General features: G+C 32.5%; 1 protein-coding gene and 1 long non-coding RNA gene across 15 annotated transcripts in view; both read left to right on the top strand.

Moving 5' to 3' along the window:
• The window catches only part of LOC126889968 (zinc finger protein 271-like), a 127,739-nt gene extending 117,755 nt beyond the window's left edge, over positions 1–9,984 (top strand). For all 13 annotated transcript variants that reach the window (XM_050658750.1, XM_050658746.1, XM_050658744.1 and 10 more), the window contains one exon: positions 5,722–9,984. In XM_050658750.1, the coding sequence (XP_050514707.1) occupies positions 5,722–7,631 (1,910 nt within the window). In that variant the 3' untranslated portion in view covers positions 7,632–9,984. The remainder of the gene's footprint in view (positions 1–5,721) is intronic.
• Positions 9,985–14,188: 4,204 nt separating this feature from the next.
• LOC126889967 (uncharacterized) lies at positions 14,189–16,686 on the top strand. Of its 2 annotated transcripts, XR_007700243.1 has the most exons (4): positions 14,191–14,413; positions 14,514–14,764; positions 15,472–15,800; positions 16,141–16,686. It is a non-coding gene; the product is annotated as an uncharacterized LOC126889967 (long non-coding RNA). The 2 variants fall into 2 exon arrangements; XR_007700242.1 differs by having other exon boundaries at positions 14,189–14,413; positions 15,472–16,686.
• Positions 16,687–22,500: the final 5,814 nt, after the last annotated feature.

The raw sequence follows: 22,500 nt of genomic DNA, 5'->3' as shown, positions 1-22,500 counted from the left end.
TGGGATGATGAAGTGATGCTACTTTGAACTCAGCATGCTTAAAAAGGTGATTCTGTCGTAGAAGTTAGCGCTGGTCGCGTCATTACAAAGAGCAAGTTTGGGAAAGTTTTTTCACGGGCTTGGGTCAAAGCTGCATCTCCTTCCAATGTTATTTCCGGTTTTAGGGCGACTGGAATTTTTCCTTTCGACCCTACTACAATCAAAGATGAAGTTTTTGCTCCTAGTGACCTTACAAAGAGAGTAATTCCAACCGAAGAGAACAATGTACTTTCACCTGAAAAGCCAGCCTGTTCTGACTCAAGGAAACGAAACCCTAAATCAAAGAAGAAAAAAGCTCCTTTGAAAACCAGTAAGAGTGCAAAGAAAAGACCAGTGGAAGCAAGTGACTCCTCCTTATCTGACAGTGACTACTCAGTGCACAATTCATCTGCAAGTGATATAAATTGTGAATCTGACTCGGAAATGCTTGAGAACGAACCAAAAGAAAGATCTTTCAATGAAATTTTGAAAACCCCGGAAGCTCCAGCCAAAAAATATTTAAAGCCCAGGAAGAAAGCACTCAACTATCGTGCTCAAAAGATTGTGGTTAATTTATTTGAAGCAAAAGAAGAAGATCAAGCAAAAAAATACCCATCAAAAACAAAACATTTTAATGAACCAAAATGCACTGGAGATAAAAAAGACAAGAGTAAACTTAAAAGTGAAGAAGATGCTCAAACTGGAACTAGCGGAACAAACAAATTCATTAACAGCAACAGAGTAGAAAGCTGGTATTGTCACCTTTGCAATACTGATCGTGTAACGGACATGAGGCTTTGTAATCATTGTTACCATTATGTACACGAAGAATGTGAAGGGCTCACAAAGCAGGACAAAATTCCCTTTTTCCAGTGTTCGTCTTGTTTGGACTTGTAAATGTAAAGACGTTGTTCGTGGGTTTCCAAAAGTTAAATACAACTTCATAAAATTATTTCTACCTTTTTTAATGTAAGTTTACAATTTTTACAATGTTGGTGACTGTATTAAATTTCATAATTTTGTAAAATATTAATTCTGTTTTCCTTTTAATGTGTTTATCTATGAGTACCTCACTAGGCCCTCTAAAAAGGCAAAACTTATGCGTGGGCCACTTTAGGCTCTACTCATGGGCCAGTTTTGGAACACTCTGTTTCTAAGATGGCCCACATGCAACTACTTAGTTTTTTAATTATTTTATGATCATACATATTTAAAAACGAGCTTAAGTACGGATATTATTTTGGCTAACAGTACTGCCAACTTATTACCAAAGCAGCAAAATAAAAAAAATTGTTTACATATTTTAATAGTTACTTTTCACTTAACTATGGCCACCTTTGGTGCACCTACCTTATATGTACACACAACTTATAATATTAAAACAAAAATTGGATCATAGTATATCGACAATGATTTAATGCCAACTTCTGTCTCTTGCCACACTGTGCGCCGTATTGAAGTTTTTTATACGATTTATGAGTTTATCACTCTTAAATTTGTTTAAAATACTTAACTTTTTGGTTATCGACGAAAAAAGCGAAAATTTACCGTTTTTTGATCTTCATTTGTTTATAATTATGTATATCATCAAAATCGGCCGCAGGAAACATATAGGTTATTAATATAGATGTCCATACTACTCAAAAAATTTGGTTTCGGCCTGGAGGGGATTGTGTCACCAACAGCATATTTTTTTTCCTTATTTCTCTGAACTAAAACTACAAAACGGACATTCGAATGGATTCAAATATTGGGTTGGAATAAACTACAAAACGAACAATCTGGCGAAACTGGTCTCTACAGTCTGTATGATTTCTTCATTTATACGAATAAAATGTTTCTGTTTACAAATAACATAACCTCAACAAATAATACACTATTTATAAAAAATAACTTTAACAAACCTTCTAATAGTATCATCTAATTAAACTGCGCGTCATAGAAAACGGGCACCCTAAAAATGGGTCATTTTTGATGTCGCGTATCTCCTAAACCTCTTGTCCGATTTAAATGAGTTTTTGAATATGTTATAGCCCTATTCTTTGTCAATATCCCTGTAATAATGTTTTTGCAAAATAGGTAAATATTCATTGTATACCGGGTGTACGAATAAAACTGTGTTTTTTTTTCAAAGTTCGCAACACCCTGTGGAATATTCTAGCAGTTATAAAATAATGAAATTAAAACCCAACTATAGCCTCAGGTTTTCTTAACATTTTGTTTTTTGATTCATTCACTTATGTTGGATAATACAAAAGTTATGTACTTTAACAACTAGCCATGTTCTTCATCAGTACAGGATGTTATAAGTCTAAAGGGTTTTAGGGACTAAAAAGTTCGACAAACTTTAAGGGGTAATTCTGCATTAAAAATAATGACAGTTTGCTTTATAATCATATATCCGCAAAAGCTTCGTTTCCGAGATACGGGATGTTAAATTTTTTCTTACAAACTGATGATTTATTTATTGCTTTAAAACCGGTTGAGATATGCAAATGAAATTTGGTAGCTTTTAAGAGATGGTTATTGCGCATTTTTTGACATTCAACTAAAAATTTTATATTCACTATTGGAGCGCATACGGGTAATCTGACCGATCATTTTATTCGTATGCACGCCAATGGTGAATAAAAAATTCTTAATAATTGTATATCAAAAATTTTTCAAAAATTACGTCTTAAAACACACCAAATTTCATTTGCATATCTCAACCGGTTTTAGGGCAATAAATAAATCGTCAGTTTGTAAGAAAAAATTCAACATCCTGTATGTCGGAAACGAAGCATTTGCGGACATATGGTTATAAAGCAACCGGCCATTATGTTTTCATGCACAATTACCCCTTAAAGTTTGTCGTACTTCTTTAGAAACACCCTGTACTGACAAAGAGCATGCCTAGTTGTTAAAGTACATAACTTTTGTATTATCCAACATAAGCGAATGAATCAAAAAACAGAATGTTAAGAAAACCTGAGGCTATAGTTGGGTTTTAATTTCAGTATTTTATAAAGGCTAGAATATTCCACAGGGTGTTGCGAACTTTGAGAAAAAAAACAGAGTTTGATTCGTACACCCGGTATACAATGAAAATTTACCTGTTTTGCAAAAATATCATCACAGTGATATTGACAAAGAATAGGGCTATAACATATTTAAAAAATAACTTAAATCGGACAACAGGTTTAGGAGATATGCGACATCAAAAATGACCCATTTTTTAGGGTGCCCGTTTTCTATGACGCGCAGTGTATTTTAATAACATCATTTTTTTATATTTATTTACTCTTTATCCCACACGTTATTTTATAACAAGAGGTTAAATAGGTCCCGTTAAAATCAACCTGTTATGTTACTAGATAACGTTTTTGAGAAACGTTATTTGTCATACATCACATCAATTTGTGGAATGTAACGTAGGTGCAGGATAACGTGCACGTTATTTATAACGTGTTTGATACATCACAGGTGTGATTATAAGACCATGGAGGAGAATGGCCCAAGAGAGATCTGAATGGAAGGACATAGCCAGACAGGCAACGACCCATCCAGGGTTATGATGCCAAAAGAAGAAGAATAATAATATATTAAAATAATACATTTAAAAGCACATTGGTGAACACATAGTGGATAAAAATCTTACAAATGTGAAATTTGTTTTACTACAACTGTTGTATATTATGGTGTTGCATAATATGTTATTGTCTGATATCGTTAGAATATGATTGTGAGTTAGCAACAAGTTACAAGAGAGGGACACAAGTTGAGAGCTTGTCACTTGAAGCGAAAGGACACTAGGACATGTTGTTAATAAATAGTAATAAATGTTACAAAGCACACATATTGTTGTATTTCTCATATCGTCGGCAAACTGCCAAAACCAGACAACTCCACTTTTCAAACTTTGAGAAATCTACCTACATTTTAAACTTCAATTAGAAATGAAAAATCGTCTGAATTTAAATGTGAATTAATAACTAAACTATTACGAAATACATATGTGAATTATCATAATATACGTTGTGTGAATTAACTAAACAATAATAAAGTAAATAACATTCCATACGAAAAACTGTAAAAAATTGTTAAAATGAAGTGCAAATTAAAAAAAAAGTCAATTTTTCATTTTTATCCTTCCTGTAATTGAAACGCTTATCGTGTAAAGGGTATAAGTCCGCAATACTTATTTTTGAGAAAACTCAAAAAAACTAATTAGTTTAAAACCTTATGATATGAAACTTCTACGTATGAAATATAGACAGAAACTAGTAGTGACATGTGATACAGCAAATTTGGCTTTAAAAACTATGGGCAAATAACGGTTGTTTCCTGGCTGGGACTTGTTTCCTTTATAAAATAAATGAATAAAAGACGAAATAATGCTGCTACCCTATAGATAATAATTATTAACTTATGTATAAAAATACGTTTATTTTTACTAACAAGATCTAAAATATATCTTTGGACTTAGAACTTAAAAAAACTAGCCACTATCATATTCTTCATTGTTCGTCGGCCAGTCCTTAAATTGCTCAAAAAATTCTTTTTTTTTTCTTCGGGAATGTAAGTCAAGACTTTCATAAGATCACCCAGTTTTTTGACATTGTCACTTTTACTTTATAAGCCAATTTATTTGAAAACGAAGTAGGTAGCTGTAACATTTTTTTGACAAATTAAATTTGGGTGAAATTACTCCATCTATGAACTCTAATGCTGTTAAAACTTCAGGTATCACACTTGAATAATATATTAGTGATAAGAGAAATACAGCGATCTTAAACATAAATCAGAATTCTCCATATTATTGGGTGTGCATTTTATACCTACTGCCAGGTGTCAGTTTTTGTTCCACGGCAAGTATCCCTGCTACTCTCTGGGTATTGGCGCTACGAATATCCAGAAAGCATCCCCCATTCGCAGGGGGCCGTGCCTGATAGTAGAACCGACAAAAAACTCCCACAGGAGAGAAATACAAATATAAGAATACATTATTCTTATATTTTTCAGGGTTTCACTCACCCCTTTTCCCTTCTTTTCTCAATTTAATACCTTTTTTAATATTGTTTAAAATAAAAAAAAATAATAATGTTTATCAGCAAAACTACTAACGCACACACACGTTACAGCTAACCGAAGTAATAAAATAAACAACTCTGTAAACAAAATGTCAGAAAAGATTTGCCACAAGAATTATTGTATAAAGGTAACCAGTCCTGGACTAGTTCCCTTTAAAACTCATTCAGGAAGCGACAGTACCCACGATGTACCACCCAAAAATTGATTGCAATTGGCAGTGGTACACATTTCTTACCGCATTTACTGTGATTTTCTGTAATCTGCCCAGTTAAGGTAAAATTGGCTGTCGCATCTCTGTCCCTGAAAGAGTTATACGCTCAACAAAAATTTTATCCTGCGGTATTTCGCATATGGTGACAGATACAAATTTCCCAGTTGACTTTAGTTTAACAAAATGGATATCTTATTTTTCATTCGTACTGATATGGACTTATATCCTTTATACAATAAGCGATTCAATTGTATTGTACATTTTTCCGCCTTCCTGATAGCTTTTATTAAGTCATCGTTCATGGTTTCAACATCCATAACGTCTATGTTTGTTAACTAACTTTGGCTATAATAGATTTATTATGTTATACGTTTGGTTTTCTTTACCAATAAAATGTTTATAGTTGGTTTCTATTTCAGGTTGTTCCCAAGAAGAGAACAAAATGAAAATTATTGAAACAATACATTCGTCTCATAACGAAAAATATACAGGTCATCACATTGAAGAAAACATATTAAATAAACATTTGAAAGTTGGGACTGGACAGAGACCTTACAAATGTGAAATTTGTTTCAAGCAGTTTATTAAAACAAGTCATTTAAAAGCACATTTGAGAGTGCATACTCGAGAAAAATTGTACAAGTGTGAAACTTGTTTAAAAGAGTTTATTACTTCAAGTCAGTTGAATAGACATTTGAAAGTACACGCTGAGGACAAACCGTTTAAGTGTGAAGCTTGTTTCAGACAATATGTTGATGCTAGTAGCTTGAAAATACATTTAAGAGTACACACTGGAGAAAAACCGTACCAGTGTAAAATTTGTTTTAAACAATTTAGTAGAACAAGTACTTTGAACAAACATTTGAGAGTGCACGCTGGAGAAAAATCTCGCGTGAAAAAGTGTGAAATTTGTTTTATTACGACAACTGATTTGAAAAAACACTTGAGACTGCACACTGGAGAAAAACCGTACAAGTGTGAAACTTGCTTAAGACAGTTTGCTGATGGCAGTAGTTTGAAAGTACACTTAAGAGTGCACACTGGAGAAAAACCGTACAAGTGTGAACATTGTTTAAAGCAGTTTATGAGTGCAAGTAATCTGAAAATACACCAGAGATTGCACACTGGGGAAAAACCACATAAGTGTGAAACTTGTTTAAAGCAGTTTATTACGAAAAGTCAGTTGAAAAAACATTTGAGAGCACATACTGGTGAAAAACCGTACAAGTGTGAAACTTGTTTTAAACAGTTTGGTGAAGCAGGTAGTTTGAAAGCACATTTGAGATTGCACACTGGAGAAAAACCACACAAGTGTGAAATCTGCTTGAAACAATTTAATACAACAAGTCATTTAAACACACATTTGGCAACACACAGTGGAGAAAAGCCTTATGATTGTGAAATTTGTTGCAAGCAATTTTCTAAAACCAGTAATTTGAAAATTCACTTGAGAGTGCACACTGGAGAAAAACCCCACAAGTGTGAGACTTGTTTAAAGCAGTTTATTACAATGAGTCAATTGAAAAAACATTTGAGAGTGCACACCGGAGAAAAACCACACAAGTGTGAAATTTGTTTCAGGCAATTTACTACAGCAAGTGATTTAAAAGTACACTTGAGAGTGCACACTGGAGAAAAACCATACAAATGTGAAATCTGTTGTAAGAAATTTTCTCAACTAGGTCATGCCAAAGAACATGTGACATCGCACACGTCGCACAGTGGAGAAAAACCTTACAACAAGTGTGAAATTTGTTTTAAGCAATTTCTTACAACAAAAAGTTTAAAACAACACGTGAGACGACACACTGGACAAAAACCATACAAGTGTGAAATTTGTTTTAAACCATTTTCTCAACTAAGTCACGTCAAAGAACATATGACGTCGCACACTGGAGAAAAACGTTACAAGTGTAAAATTTGTTTAAAGGAATTTACTACAGCAAGTGTTTTGAAAAGACACTTGAGAGTGCACACTGGAGAAAAACTGTGCAAATGTGAAATTTGTTTTAAGCAGTTTACTAGAACAACTGATTTGACAAAACACTTGAGACTGCACACTGGAGAAAAACCATACAAGTGTGAAATTTGTTTGAGGCAATTTGTTGATTCTGGTAATTTGAAAAAACATTTGAGAGTGCACACTGGAGAAAAACCGTTTAAGTGTGAAACCTGTTTAAAGCAGTTCATGAGTACAAGTAATCTGAAAATACACTTGAGAGTGCACACTGGGGAAAAACCGCACAAGTGTGAAACTTGTTTAAAGCAGTTTACTTGGAAAAGTCAGTTGAAAACTCATTTGAGAGTGCACACTGGAGAAAAACCGTAAAAGTGTGAAACTTTACAAGTGAGCCCATCAGAATCAAAACCTGCTAAATCCTAAATTTTTCGTTTTCCCTTTTTTTTTACACAATTTCAAAGTTCAAGTATCTATTAATCTACAGGCATAAGGTTTCGGCTCAAAACCTTCTAAATACCACTCAAATGTTAACGTAGAATCAAACCTTGCTATGTCCATAGTTTTATGAACAATAAAATACCTCTTTTTCTCGTATATTTTGTATGTTTACCTATCAACATGGTTCAATATCTACTTTTAGTGCATTAATTTCGTGTAAAAGCAAAAGCAGTTTTAAATGAGCAATATTATGAGGGTTTAGAATCAAAATCTGCTAAATCCAAACTAAAAGTACATATTTCTGAAGATGTATGGGACATGCAGAAAAATGACTATGCCAAATTCGTGTGCTATTTTATGACATTTATTAATGCTACTTTGATTAAGAAATGCCGGATACTTTTTGGGAAATTTACATTTTCAATATTTTTTTAGTCTCCTGAAAAATTTCAAATAATGAATCTAGCAGGTTTTGATTCTACAGGCCTCAAGTCTGAATTTTTTTAAAGCGTGAAATTTATTGAAATAGAACCCAATGGAGGGACTGAGGGAGGGACACCCAGTGGAGAAAAACCTTACAAGTTTGAAATTTGTTTTACTACAACTGTTGTGCATGTTTATTGGATATATGTATACAATCGTCACAAAAAGTATCCCATAAATGTATTAAGTCGGAAGTTTCGATTAGTATCTCCTAAATTTTTTGGAAATGCCAGCATAAAATAAATGCTAGCATAAAATAAAATTGTGGACGTTTAAAAACTGGCTTGTGCATCTATGCATGATATGCTACGCTGAGAGCTAAGTACAGTCATTAGGTATATAAAATTTGTGCATTTATACCGAAATACACTGACCGGCACAAAAAACGGCCGTCCCACAAAATTGGTCTTTTTTGATGTCTCGAATTTCCTGAACCTGTTGTCCGATTTAAGTGATTTTTTTAATATGTCATAGCCTTATTCTTTATCAATATCGCTGTAATAATATTGTTGCCAGACAGGTAAACTATCATTGTATACCAGGTGTACCAATCAAACTGTGTTTTTTTCTCAAAGTTCACCACACACTGTGGAATATTCTAGCATTTATAAAATACTGAAATTAAAACCCAACTATAGCCTGAGGTTTTTTTAACATTCTGTTTTTTGATTCATTCGCTTACGTTGGATAATAAAAAAGTTTGGTACTTTAACAACTAGCCATGTTCTTCATCAATACAGGGTGTTTCTAATAAGTGTGACAAACTTTAAGGGGCAATTCTGCATGAAAAAATATTGACCGTTTGATTTATAAACATATGTCCGCAAATGCTTACTTTCCTTTTCCGAGATACGGGATGTTGAATTTTTTTTTACAAACTGATGATTTACTTATGGCTCTAAAACCGGTTGAGATATGCAAATGAAATTTGGTAGGTTTTAAGAGGTTGTTATTGCGCATTTTTTGACATGAAATTAAGAATTTTATATTCATCATTGGCGTTCATGCGGGCAATATTACCCGTTATATTACCCGTATGCGCGCCAATGGAGAATATAAAATTCCTAATTGCATGTCAAAAAATGTGCAATAACTGTCTCTTAAAACCTACCAAATTTCATTTGCATATCTCAACCGGTTTTAGAGCCATAAGTAAATCATCAGTTTGTAAAAAGAAATTCAACATCCCGTATCTCGGAAACGAAGCATTTGCGGACATATGTTTATAAATCAAACGGTCATTATTTTTTCATGCAGAATTGCCCCAGTTTGTCGCACTTATTAGAAACACCCTGTATTGATGAAGAACATGGCTAGTTGTTAAAGTACCTAACTTTTTTATTATGCAACGTAAGCGAATGAATCAAAAAACAGAATGTTAAGAAAACCTGAGGCTATAGTTGGGTTTTAATTTCAGTATTTTATAAATGCTAGAATATTCCACAGGGCGTGGTGAACTTTGAGAGAAAAACACAGTTTGATTGGTACACCCGGTATACAATGATAATTTATCTGTCGAGCAACAATATTATTACAGCGATATTGATAATGAATAAGGCTAGAACATATTAAAAAAATCACTTAAATCGGACAACAGCTTTAGGAAATTAGAGACATCAAAAATGACCCATATTTGTGGGGTGGCCGTTTTTGTGCCGGTCAGTGTAGTACAGCGAAAATAACCCAACTGGTACTTGTCTTGTTTTGGCAGAACTAGAATATTGTAAAATGTAAATATTATTTTATATTTTGATAGAAAACTGTAGGTACATATATACATGTATCTGTTTTTGGCTGAATAAAAGTGTCACTATTTTAGTAGTTTCCTTCTGTTTCCCACATTTACAATCTTTTTGGACTTATTTGGTTTTGTTAATACATTATTTGACAATTTATAAGTCCAAATGAGTACTTAACCCAAAATCTACAAAAAGTGGAGTTGGCTGGTGTGAGGTCAGTAGAAACAAGACAAGAAAGAAGGTAGGTATTCTTGTGTACTGAAGAGGTCAGTTTCGATTTAGATAGTATTTTTACATAAGTAATGTACTTATGTAAATAGTAATAGAATAGATAGTTCTCAAAGACAAATTCAACAATGGTATCAGAAAATTAGGGTACGCGGTTGAAATATAGAAGTTAAATTCAGATACGGGTGCTGAATGCAGTACACTACCAGAAAAGTGCCTTTTGGAGATAGTAAAACGAATAACGTAGTGATAGAGGATAGTAGAACAATGTTAGTTGTGTGTAATGGGAGTAAACTTAAACCTGTGGGATCATGCAGTAACATAAATTAGTAAAATTTGTTCTGTTGAGGCAATTATTAAGTTTCTCGTAGTGATTATTGCATCAGTATCCATATTAGGGATAGAAGCATAGTAATCAATGAAATAATCTAGGCAGGAAACATAACCTACTGGAAATACAACAACTTCCTCAAATATAAGAAGCTTACTCAGAATACTAAATTTACAGAGCAGCAAAAGGACCAGTAATCACTTATGGTGCTGAAGTAATGTGTCTGACACTGAAATATGAAGGAATATTAAGGACCCTAGAGAGAAAAATAATTCGGAGGATAGCACGCCTACTAAACTTAGGTAACAATGAATTTAGAAAACTCATGAGCCACGAAGTAAGAGAACTTTGAAAGAAGAAGACATCGTCAGATGTTTCAAGGCACTGAAACTCAGATGGATGGGTCATATAGAAAGGAAAAACTGATGCAAACAGATTACTCGGGGAGTTTTTGGGGTCGCTGAACAAGAATACGTCATCAGAACCGACCTTCCGGTGAACCTAGTAACCAAAAACCCTCCAAACTCCAGAAGATGACATGCCTTAGCTTAGCAGTGACCTTGAGCATCAAATATATGGTCGGGGGTCGGTTCTGATGGCGTATTCGTACTCAGCGACCCCAAAAACCGCCTAGTAATCTATTTTCATGCATTCAAGGCCGAAAAACTTCGAAACTCCTGAAGATGACGTGCCTTAGTAGCAGTGACCGTGAGCACCAGGTGCTCTGGGGGTCAGTTCTGATGGCGTATTCGTGTTTAGTAACCCCTAAAACTTCTCTCGTAATCTTTTTGCGTCTATTTAATGCCGAAATCACTCGAAACTCCAGATGACGTGACCCTAGACACCAGGTGCTCCGGGTGTCGGTTCTGATGGCGTATTCGTTTTCAGCAAGTCCAAAAATCTCCCGAGTAATCTATTTGCATCAATATCCGAGTATTTATATTTGCATCAATTTAATGCCGAAAATTCTCGAAATTTCAGAGGATGCCGCGCCTTAGCAGTGACACTGAGCACCAGGTGCTCCGGGGGTAGGTTCTGATTTCGTATTCGTGTTTGGCGACTCCAAAAACCCACAACTAATTTGTTTGTATCAATTTAGTGCATTGTTTAGTTGCAGCGACCCCAAAAACCCCCCGAATAACAAAATCTGGACCGAATAACAAATATGCCCATTTTGGCATGTTTATGCACTTTTGGATGCATTTTATATGCACTTTAAAAAGCAATTATGCATCTTCACCCATTTTTCTATAGTAGACTTTTTTCCTGACATCATCCTGAACACAATGCAAATAGTTGCAAGTCTCTATAGATCCTATGTATTTAAAAATCGATTTATTTTAGTAGGTAGTTTTAGTGTTAAATGTCTAGGTCTAAGAGGTTGAGGATCCCGCGTACCAAAAAAAGTTGATTAATAGCAAGCTGAAAATTTGTTAATAGCTTAACGGTGTCCAGTCGGACAAACTTTGATGTATGGGAACACTGGAACAGGGGAAGTTTTAATTGTGGAACAGTTTAAAAATTTGGAACGTCAGATTACGAAAACGTCCCATGTATTTTGTCGGACAGAACATCCAATTGATTTGTTACCCTTTCATTAAACTCTCATGCAAAAATCAGACTGCTACTACTAACCAACATGATTCATGTCATTTGACATGTTCTTCGTGTTCCACTCATTAAAATGCCCAGTTGGTGATAAATACCAGCCTGATTTTTGCAAGAGAGTTTAATGAAATGGTAACAAATCAATTGGAAGTTCTGTCCGACAAAATACATTGGAACGTTTTCGTAGTCTGACGTTCCAAATTTTTAAACTGTTCCGCAATTAAAACTTCCCCTGTTCCAGGTTCCAGTGTTCCCATACATCAAAATTTGTCCGACTAGACACCGTTAAGCTATTAACAAATTTTCAGCTTGCTATTAATCAACTTTTTTTGGTACGCGGGATCCAGGTCTAGTAGTCTGTTTTCAAAGGTAACAGATAGTTTGTATCAATGCATTTAAAAAATGATAAAAATTAATCACATTAATATCCTTTCCATGACAATATCCCAAAACTAAAAACTGACCATCAATATATTAAAATATTCACGACAAGTCTAATAATCCATACACATCAAAATAAATGATTCAGTAGGTACCTATGATTCAAGATATGAGTATGTACTAAAAAATTTGTCAAAAGAAATCACCATATCTATTTGTCACCTATTTATCATTTTTCAGTCAGTGTATTTTTAACCATCGTCGGGGTTGGTCATGTTCGGTACTATTAAAAACGGTTTGTGTGTGCTATCTTTTGTAGTTTTTATAATTTACGTTGCGAATTATATATTTAAGAACAGTTCAATAAAATATTAACAGTTTAATCAAGTTAAAAAATTCCCTAAATTCGAAAATGTCTAATTTAGAATTTTGTTTAGTAGTCGTTTAGCACATTTTTTGTTGTAAAATAATTATAAATTATTACATATATTGTGTATACGCCGCGCGTCGTATTTGTCAAAGACGAAGATAATGAATTACCGTAAAGTTAAACATATTGTGCCTTTGTGTGAAGTTCCATGGACAGTTGCTTGTTCCAGTTTCAACAATAGGTAATTCTGCAGGCGCATTGGTAAGTATTTAGCAATCAAGTTTTGTTACTTTCATCTACAGGGTGACTGATTAGTGGAGTAAAGCTCCGTAGATCAATTATACTAACAACAAAAAGAGTAGCCGACTTTGAGCTTCACATTTCAAAATTATTTAGAATGTTACAGGGTGTTCGATAACATAAGTGGCAGACCAAACCTATGTTTTTTTTAAATGGAACAGCCTGTGTTTTATTTTATGGAATGCTTTTTTTAAATGGAACACCTTGTATTTTATTTTATATTCGAAATCTTCTTAACTTCTCCATTACAAAAATATAAAGGTTTGTTATGTTATACATGGTATTTACAAAGTTATAACCAATTTTATATTAAAATCGTAAACGAGTTCAACTTACTGCATAAATAAAAATAAGCACAAAAGCAATGGTTTATTGATGCCATTATTTTTTATTTCTTGTCAAAATTTTCATAAATGACTAATGTTGCTAATTTTCTTTATATTGAATACAGGGTGAGTCAAACCGCAAGTACATTCTTTTCTCAGTAATTTTAAATGGAACACCCTGTATTTTATTTCACTATCGAAAAGTACCATTACCGTACTTTAATTTTTATATAACATTCCCTATGGCTAAATTTATTAGTTTTTGAGATATTTTCATTTTTCAGAGCAAATTATTAATTACGGGTCTAATTAATCTTTCCAAATTTTAAGTAAGCCATGACTGATGACTGAATAGGACTTTTCATTCACAGTCATTTGTTTCGAGCTTCTGTCATGTGTCACATAATATTAATATATCTACGTCATACGTTATTGGTAATACCAATGATACAAACCAAAGACGTATGTCGTAGATATATTAATATTATGTGACACATGACCCAGGCAACCAAGTGACGTCAACAACGTCGAGGAAACGTCAGTATTTGGTGGAATATATACACGTAGTTGAACATTACGTCATATCGACGTCTTTTGTAGGTGATTTTAAATACGTAAGATTAATGACGTTAAAATACGTTTAAAAGACGTTTTGATTTCAGCCAGCTTAAGTCTGACGTCACGAAATTGGGAGGAGCTTGGAGCTTAAAAGTTACAAAACTAGGGTTAGGGTTATGTTTGTATCATCGTTGTCGTTTGTCGTTTCATTTCATTGTTTGTTTGTCCTAGTATTTTGCCTTTTTTGGATTCATTTGGATTTTGTTGGCTGTTTTGTGTGTATTTTTTAAAACTTCTGTTTGTCATTTGTAAATTTTATAAATTTACCACAATGCAAAGTGATTATTTAAGGAAATTATTAATGGAAACTCCGCAGATGTTTTAGAAAGGTAGGCGAAACAATTTTTTATTTACTATTCATTTTTCCCTGATATTTATCAATAATGATGAATTTTGCAAGCAATAACATTATTTCTTTTCTTGTTTTAGATATTCATTGAAGCTGAAAATAATTGGAGATTTAGATCCATATACAATTCAGTCATCAGAATTGGATTTTACAGTGCATTCCATCAATTACTGTTATAATGCTATTATAGATAGACTGGTAGAGTCTCACAGTTACTGCTTTAAGCAGCAGATGAAAGCATACAAAAGCCTTCAGGCACATAAAAGCCTTCACAACTGGATTTGTTTTGAAACATTGATGTTTTGATGATTTCTATATTATTGTTGGAAAGGTAAGTCTTTATTTTATTTATTCACCATTAAGAAATATATGGATAACAGTATTAGTGTCTTTCGGATAAATGGGTTTTAAATATTAGATTTATTTACGTTTATATATCTGTATGAAACCAGACATATTGTCCTAATTTGTAAACTGTGTAACTCCATATTTCTCTGAAAATGAGTTATTACTGCCATTTATTTGAAAAAATCCCTACTCGTTTATACACTGTATCTCCCTTGCAGCAAATTTAGTACGAAAAATATGTATCTCCCCAGTTTGTCATACCACACGATTGACCTCACTGTTTAGAAAGTGATATTTTCAAGAAAGAGTTGGTGGTAAATAATATTAATACACTCATTAAACAATATAGGTACAAATGTTAGTACCTATCTATAAAATATTCCATTTTAGCATTTTATCTTTTAAAATGGGAGATACATTGTATTCGCATTAGTCATATTTAGAGAAATAATTTTTTGTGTCTCTGTAAAATTTGGATAAATGGAGTTACACAGTTTACAGATTAGGTCGACGACATGTAATTGCTATGATAGAAAAGAGAATAATAAACAGTCATGATCGTTTGTTCTAAAATTATATTATATGAATGTCTGATTTTAAAATATTCTCAATCATTGTGAACGCAAATACTCGAATGAAAATAAATTTTTGTACTTGAAGCATTCCCACAAAGATAAATATTTTTTTTAGGTGAAAAATTCCCAAAAAGCTAATGCTAAACCGCTAGATGCTTCGGTGAATAGCCAGTTCCAATGGCATAGCAAATGCACATTGTATGTGTATGGCCAGTAATAGTGAAATTTGCAGCCATATTGCAGCAATCTTATTTGCAGCTGAGTATGCCCACAGCAAGACAGAAGAAGAAGAACCCAATGCATGTACAGATGTTACAGCTATGTACATTCTCTGGTGAAAAACTAATGAGTTTTCAAGCTGTTCGGTCAGAGTGCTTGTTGCGCTCTCTAAACGAACTGAAATATAAGACGGCTTTGGCTTCATGTTGCAGTGATATGAAAATGGTTAGTCATTTTTAATTATAATGTACTTCTTCATCATGAGTATTTATGTATAGGGTTTTTCATTCACAGTCATTTGTTTCGAGCTTCTGTCATGTGTCACATAATATTAATATTATATCTACGTCATACGTTATTGGTATATATCAATGATACACACCAAAGACATATGGCATAGATATATTAATATTATGTGACACATGACAGATGCTCGAAACAAATGACAGTCGATAAAAAGCCCTATTAGTCTTTTAAGTGTGTATTATCAGATATCACATGTAAATTGTTTTTATCATGTTAATTTGGTCATTACAGTCCCTTAATCAAAAAATATATTTTTCAGGTGTCTGTGGATCTTTTTGTATGCAAAAATTTGTAATAATTATTTGAAATCATTTTGAGGATTATTAGAGTATGAAAATATATGTGAGAACACATACTATTAGGTATAGTTTTGTCCTATTTTTTATCATTCAATAGTCTTCTTAAAATTTATAAATATAAAGCAGATAGTTTTCATTGAAATTCAATGTAGTGGGTCTTATTTGTATGTATTCATTTTTGACTAAAGGTACGATTCCGATAACGACTGCAGACAGCAACTGCAAACATCAGTTGCAGTTCTCGGCGTTATGGACGTTACTACTTTGCACTATTTATCTGTATGAGACTTATTCCGACATCTGACTGCAACTGCTGTCTGGCAGAACGTCAGTTGCTAATAATTATGCAAATTATTAGTGCAAAATAATGACGTCTGTCATGGTGACAACTGTAACTGCCATCTGCAGTCGTTGTCGGAATCGTACCTTTAAAGTGTGTGGTATAATTATAATAATTATATATATTTATATATATTTATAATTTGTTAATAAATGATTTATTAGTTTATATGTTGTTTCACTTTTGACACAGTAAATACTTATAATATAAAAAGTGAAAATTCTATGTATGTTATATATGTTGCATTGAGGATATTATAATTCTATGCATTTTAACAAACCTTCCATTTGGTTTTACTTAAATGGAAAAATTGCAATACTAACAATGCCCATACGAATAATTGAATGGGCCTGCCGAATAACGTTGTAAGCGCCACATGGTTTGTTTTTGAGAAGTCAAAGAAAGAGTTTTAATATTGTGATGATGATGAGTTTATACATTTTAAGGGTTAGTAATACAGTTTTTAAATACAAAATACAAACTGTATTACTCACCTTTAAAATGTATAAACTCACCATTATCACAATATAAAACTTTTTCTTTGACTTCTCAAAAACAAACCATGTGGTGGACCCATTCAATTATTGTGTATTTCTAAAACCATAAAATGAAAATTAAATCTAAAAAACGACGCAAAATCGACGTAAAAACTACGTTTTTCATATCACGTATTTAAAACGTGATAAAAATGACGTGATTTATGGTGGGACATATTCACGTGATCTTCGACGTCGAAAAAACGTGATAAACTGACGTCGTTTGGTGATAATAATGACGTTTTTTCAACGTTTTTTAAACGTTATTTGGTTGCCTGGGGACAGAAGCTCGAAACAAATGACAATCGATGAAAAGCCCTATTGTCTAAAACTGACAATTTACGATTACTGATTATCCATCTGGTAATAAATGTAACAGTGTAGCAAATAAAGAAAGAAATATAATTTATTAGTAATAAATTTTACAAAAAAAACACAACTACAACATACAATATTTTTGAAACAATTAAAACTACTTTTGTATGTTAGTGTAACAAATAAAGAAAGAAAAATAATTTAATAGTTATAAATTTTACAGAAAAAAACACAAACATAAAATACAACATTTTGTGAAAACAATTAAAAACTACTTTTATATATAAATGTAACAATGTAACAAATAAAGAACGAAAAATAATTTATCAGTAAAAAATTTTACAAAAAAAACATGAACACAAAATACAACATTTTTGAAAAAATTAAAAGCTACTTTTAATAAAATATTTTAAATATTTAATTACATAAGTTGATCAAAATGCCCTCCTAACACATTTATCCATGCCTAAAAACGGTCATTGAATGAGTTAGTTACTTTAATACTTACACTATGAAGCATTTGTAAATTAACACTTCAAAATACACTTTGTAATCTATTTTTATTCATCTCATCTCTTGTTGTTGGAGGCATTTTATAAACTTCATTCTTAAATTAACCCCAAAAAAATCAGTCCATTAAATTCTGGTAATCTGGGTGGTCACGCTACATGGTCCATGAAAAAATGAAAATATCTCGAAAACTAATAAATTTAGACATAGAGAATGTTGTATTGTCCTTTTCATGAGCATTTTTCAGTGCGTAACAAATGATAGGAAAAAGGGTAAGTCCGTGATAATATATCTATGGTGATAATACACATTTATGACATTTATTCTAATATGAAATTTTAGTTAAATCTGACAGTTGTCACATTTTATTTTCAATTTGGAATAAAAACAAATCAAATGTGTTTCTTGCATTTATAAAATGGTATTTTCTTTGATTTGTATAGTCTTATAAATTATGCAGATTATATTTTTAATATTATTATCTAATTAAAAAAAATTATTATTTTTTTGATTATGGCGCCATCTATCGACAACTAGAATAACTAGAATAAATGTTGTAAATGTCTGTAATCTCGGACGTGCCTTTTTTTCTGTCACGTACAATTTAATGCGTTAGAAAGAAATCGAAAAACTGTGACGCACTGAAAGATGATCATGAGAAAAAGAATATACAAATTAAATCACGGTAATGTTACTTTTCGATAGTGATATAAAATACAGGGTGTTCCATTTAAAATTACTGAGAAAATAATGTATGTATTTTTACTACAAAAGCGATATTACGTAGGTCAAAATTTTTGACGTAAGAGAGCTGTCAAAACATTAGAATGTGACTTTTCATTATTGCCATGTTTATAATAAATATGTCAATAATGAAAAGTCACATTATAATGTTTTGACAATTCTCTTACGTCAAAAATTTTGACCTACGTAATATCGCTTTTGTAGTAAAAATACTATACTTACGTTTTGACTCACCATATATTCAATGTAAAGAAAATTAGCAAAATATCAATTGAAAATGTTTACAATAAATAAAAAACTATGGCATCAATAAACCGTTGCCGTTGTGCTTATTTTTATTTATACAGGGAGTTGAACTTGTTACGATTTTCATATAAAATTGGTTATAACTTTGTAAATACCCTGTATAAAATACCAAACCTTTATATTTTTGTAATGGAGAAATTAAGAAGATTTTGAATATAATTTCGAATATAATTCGAAAAACAAGGTGTTCCATTAAAAAAAAACATAAGTCTAGTCCGCCACTATGTTATCGAACACCCTGTGAGGTTCTAACTAATTTTGTAATGTAAAGCTCAAAGTTGGCTACAATATTTGTTATTAACTTTTATCGCTATCTATTACTATAACGGATCTACGGAGCTTTACCCCACTACCCAGGCAACCAAGTGACGTCATATAACGTTGAGAAAACGTCAGTTTTTGGTTGAATATAACACGTGTTTGAACATTACGTCATATAGACGTCTTTTGTAGGTGATTTTAAATACGTAAGATTAATGACGTTAAAATTACGTTTAAAACACCTTTTAATTTCAGACAGCCTAAGTCTGACATCACAAAATTGGGAGGAGCTTGCTTGTTTGTATTGACTCCAAACAATTTCGTTTAAGTATATATAACGATAAATGTTCATAAGAAATTTTTCATTTATTGTTTACGTGGTTTGTGTCCTGTGTGATAAAATAAGACTTTTCATTTAGATATTTAGCTGAAGAAACGTGTAAATTAAGAGATTTTTATGTGTTTTTGCTCAGTGAGTTAGTTTAATATGCAGTAATTCTTCTTGACAACTATTTGAGGTTATGTTTATTTGTTTTTAATTAAGCGTTAAATGAAGATATTAAGACAGCGGCAAATTAAGATCAGAGGCGGCTCTAGCCCATGTAGCGCCCGTGTGCAGTCGATGCACTGGCGCCCTTTAGTGGACGCGCAGTCAAAATGGAATAGTCGAATAGGTACCTATCTACTATCTAGTACTAGTACATGGGGTATTAGAGGCATTAGGTACGCTTATAATGTAAACAAAAATCCAGATGCAAATATTGCAATTTAAAGGTTTCGGAACAACCTACCCAAATCTGTTAAAAATATTTAATGAAAAATTAACTTTTTTATCTTTGAGGTAAGGTTAAAAATTGGTTGAGGAAGTTTGACAGGTTTGAGTCCACGAGTAAATAGTACTTTTAGGAAGGAATTGGTTAACTGAATAAAAAAGAACAACGTTGTGATTATTTAAAAAACAATAATAATTTATTAACGAATTATTACAGGACACACGTACTACAACATATAATTATGAAAAAGATACTTTTCGTGCTTTTGCATTAGGAGTAGGGGAGTAAAGTATGCTAAATGTGCAGTCACTCGAGCGCTTTGGGGACCTATTGGGTTGTGATTATTAGGTCCTGAAACCAAAAAAAGTTAAGTAAAATTTTCCATTTTAGTGGGGACTTCCCATTTTTTAATTTAATTTTCCATTTCCAACAATCGCTTTTTCCGATTATAGCGCCATTTATCCATAATTTGGAAAAATGTTTCGAATAAAGGTTGCTTATTTTTATGCAGAAAATCCAAATCTGCAATAAAAAATGGGGCCTCCCATTTAAGATTTTAAAGTAACCTCCCACCTCACCTCCATGGGGGGTCGTGTTTGGTACCATTCGATAAATTTTTTAAAAATATTGAGTAACTGTATTTTGCAGCTTTTGGGAAATATAGCGGGGATTTGTATTTAAAATTTTAAATTTACCCCCACCCCTCTCCGTGGGGGCTCATGTTTTGTATCTTTCGATAGATTTTTGAAAAATATTGTACACGTAGTTTTTAGTTTTTCGATCTGACGTTCATTTTGCGAAATATTCGCTTTTTTTGTGAAACTTTTTGACTCTCTCATTTCCGTTCCGCTCAAATCGTCAGATTTTTGAAATATACACTCTTTTGCATGTATTTATTTTACCTTATCTTAATCTGACAAGTTCGAGTATTTTCAAGGATAGATTTTTTTTTGGGCCCCCCTGAACGAACTCCCCTGGGTTAAGAGCCAATATATGGTAGAGGTACATCTGCAGGGTACCACGTTTCTCCCCATATGATAATCTGACGCGCTCGAGTAACTGCAAAAATCCCCGCTTGGTCTCCCCTACCAATAGCAAAATCTTGAATAATATCATTTACTTCAATTTTTATTTCATGTTCAATACTTACTAGTGATAAATTTGTCAATAGACTTTGCGACAATGTTGACCTTAGATAATTTTTAATTATTTTTAATTTACAAAATGATCTTTCACTGTGCGCTACTGTCACTGGCAATGTGAGATAAATTCTACGAGCAGTGAACAAATTTGGGAACACTCAAGTTAAAATATCCAAAGGTGTAGTAGAATCCAATGTAATTTTTCATTAATCGTTTTAAAGCATATTTTATGTTGAAAAACAAAGTAAAGGACCCGTTCTTTGGCGCTCGGCGCCCCAAAATCCCGGCGCCCGTGTGCACCGCACACCCTGCACAATAGGTAAAGCCGCCCCTGATTAAGATATTAGTATGCTGGATAATTTGTTAATAAAGTATTTATTAGTTTCATATAATATATGTTTGTTTCAGTTTTGACACAGTAAGTAGGTTTATATAACTAGTGAAAATTATATAATGTGAGGGCTGGTACAATCACGCAGAATCAATGATGCTTCTAACCTAGCGCACAAGCGATCTTAAACAAGTGGTAGTATTACCTACTTATATCTTCGACACATGGGACGTAGGCCTATAGGTTTCATGCTATGTACCTATTTTTATACTATTTTGAAACATCTGAAAGAGGTCACTTTTTGAAAGTATTAAAGACGTGATTTTACCGACGTGAAAAAAACGTACATACGATTACGTTTTAAAATCGTCACAATTATGACGTCAAATCGATGAGACAAATACACGTGATTTTCAACGTCAGTACTACGTCATAGAAACACGTCAATTGGGCATTTTTATGACGTGTTATCTACGTTATAAAAACGTCGTTTGGTTGCCTGGGTAATTACTAATTAATCACCCTGTATATCTACATTTTTATATCCATACATCGATCAAATAAAATTTCAATACATGTAAATCAAAATGTAATTTCGTATAGGTTGGAATAAACTTTAAGTAGGTATATCAAACTTTCGGTCAAAACAAAAGATATTTTCAAGAAAGTAGATTCATTTGAGGGGATCATTGTTATACATAATTAAAAATGGGTAATTTTTGCACAAAATTAATTTTTTTAACTACTGGTATTTGCATTATAAATAACCAGTATAAAACATTTTATTTTGCAGAAAAAGTTGCGTCGTGGTACCAGTATAAAGCAAAAAAAAAATGGTTGAAAAAAAATATTCAGCAGTTTGTGAGATATTTAATTTATTTATTAAATTACCATCAATTGCAAAAACTCTGTTGTTGCCGACAGAGTATAGGTACCATTTTTAAGGTCTCATTTTTTTGCTTTGATGTATATTTTCGATAAATGCATTAAGAAATCAAAATTACAATTAAAGTCCCCTACAAAATGGCGTTTGAAAATGATTGTTGTAATTTGTTTAAAACT

Source organism: Diabrotica virgifera, chromosome 8 (assembly GCF_917563875.1).
Source record: "Diabrotica virgifera virgifera chromosome 8, PGI_DIABVI_V3a".
Lineage (NCBI taxonomy): Eukaryota > Metazoa > Arthropoda > Insecta > Coleoptera > Chrysomelidae > Diabrotica > Diabrotica virgifera.
The sequence above is the reverse complement of the archived record's forward strand: the minus strand, read 5'-3'. Positions and strand labels throughout refer to the sequence as shown.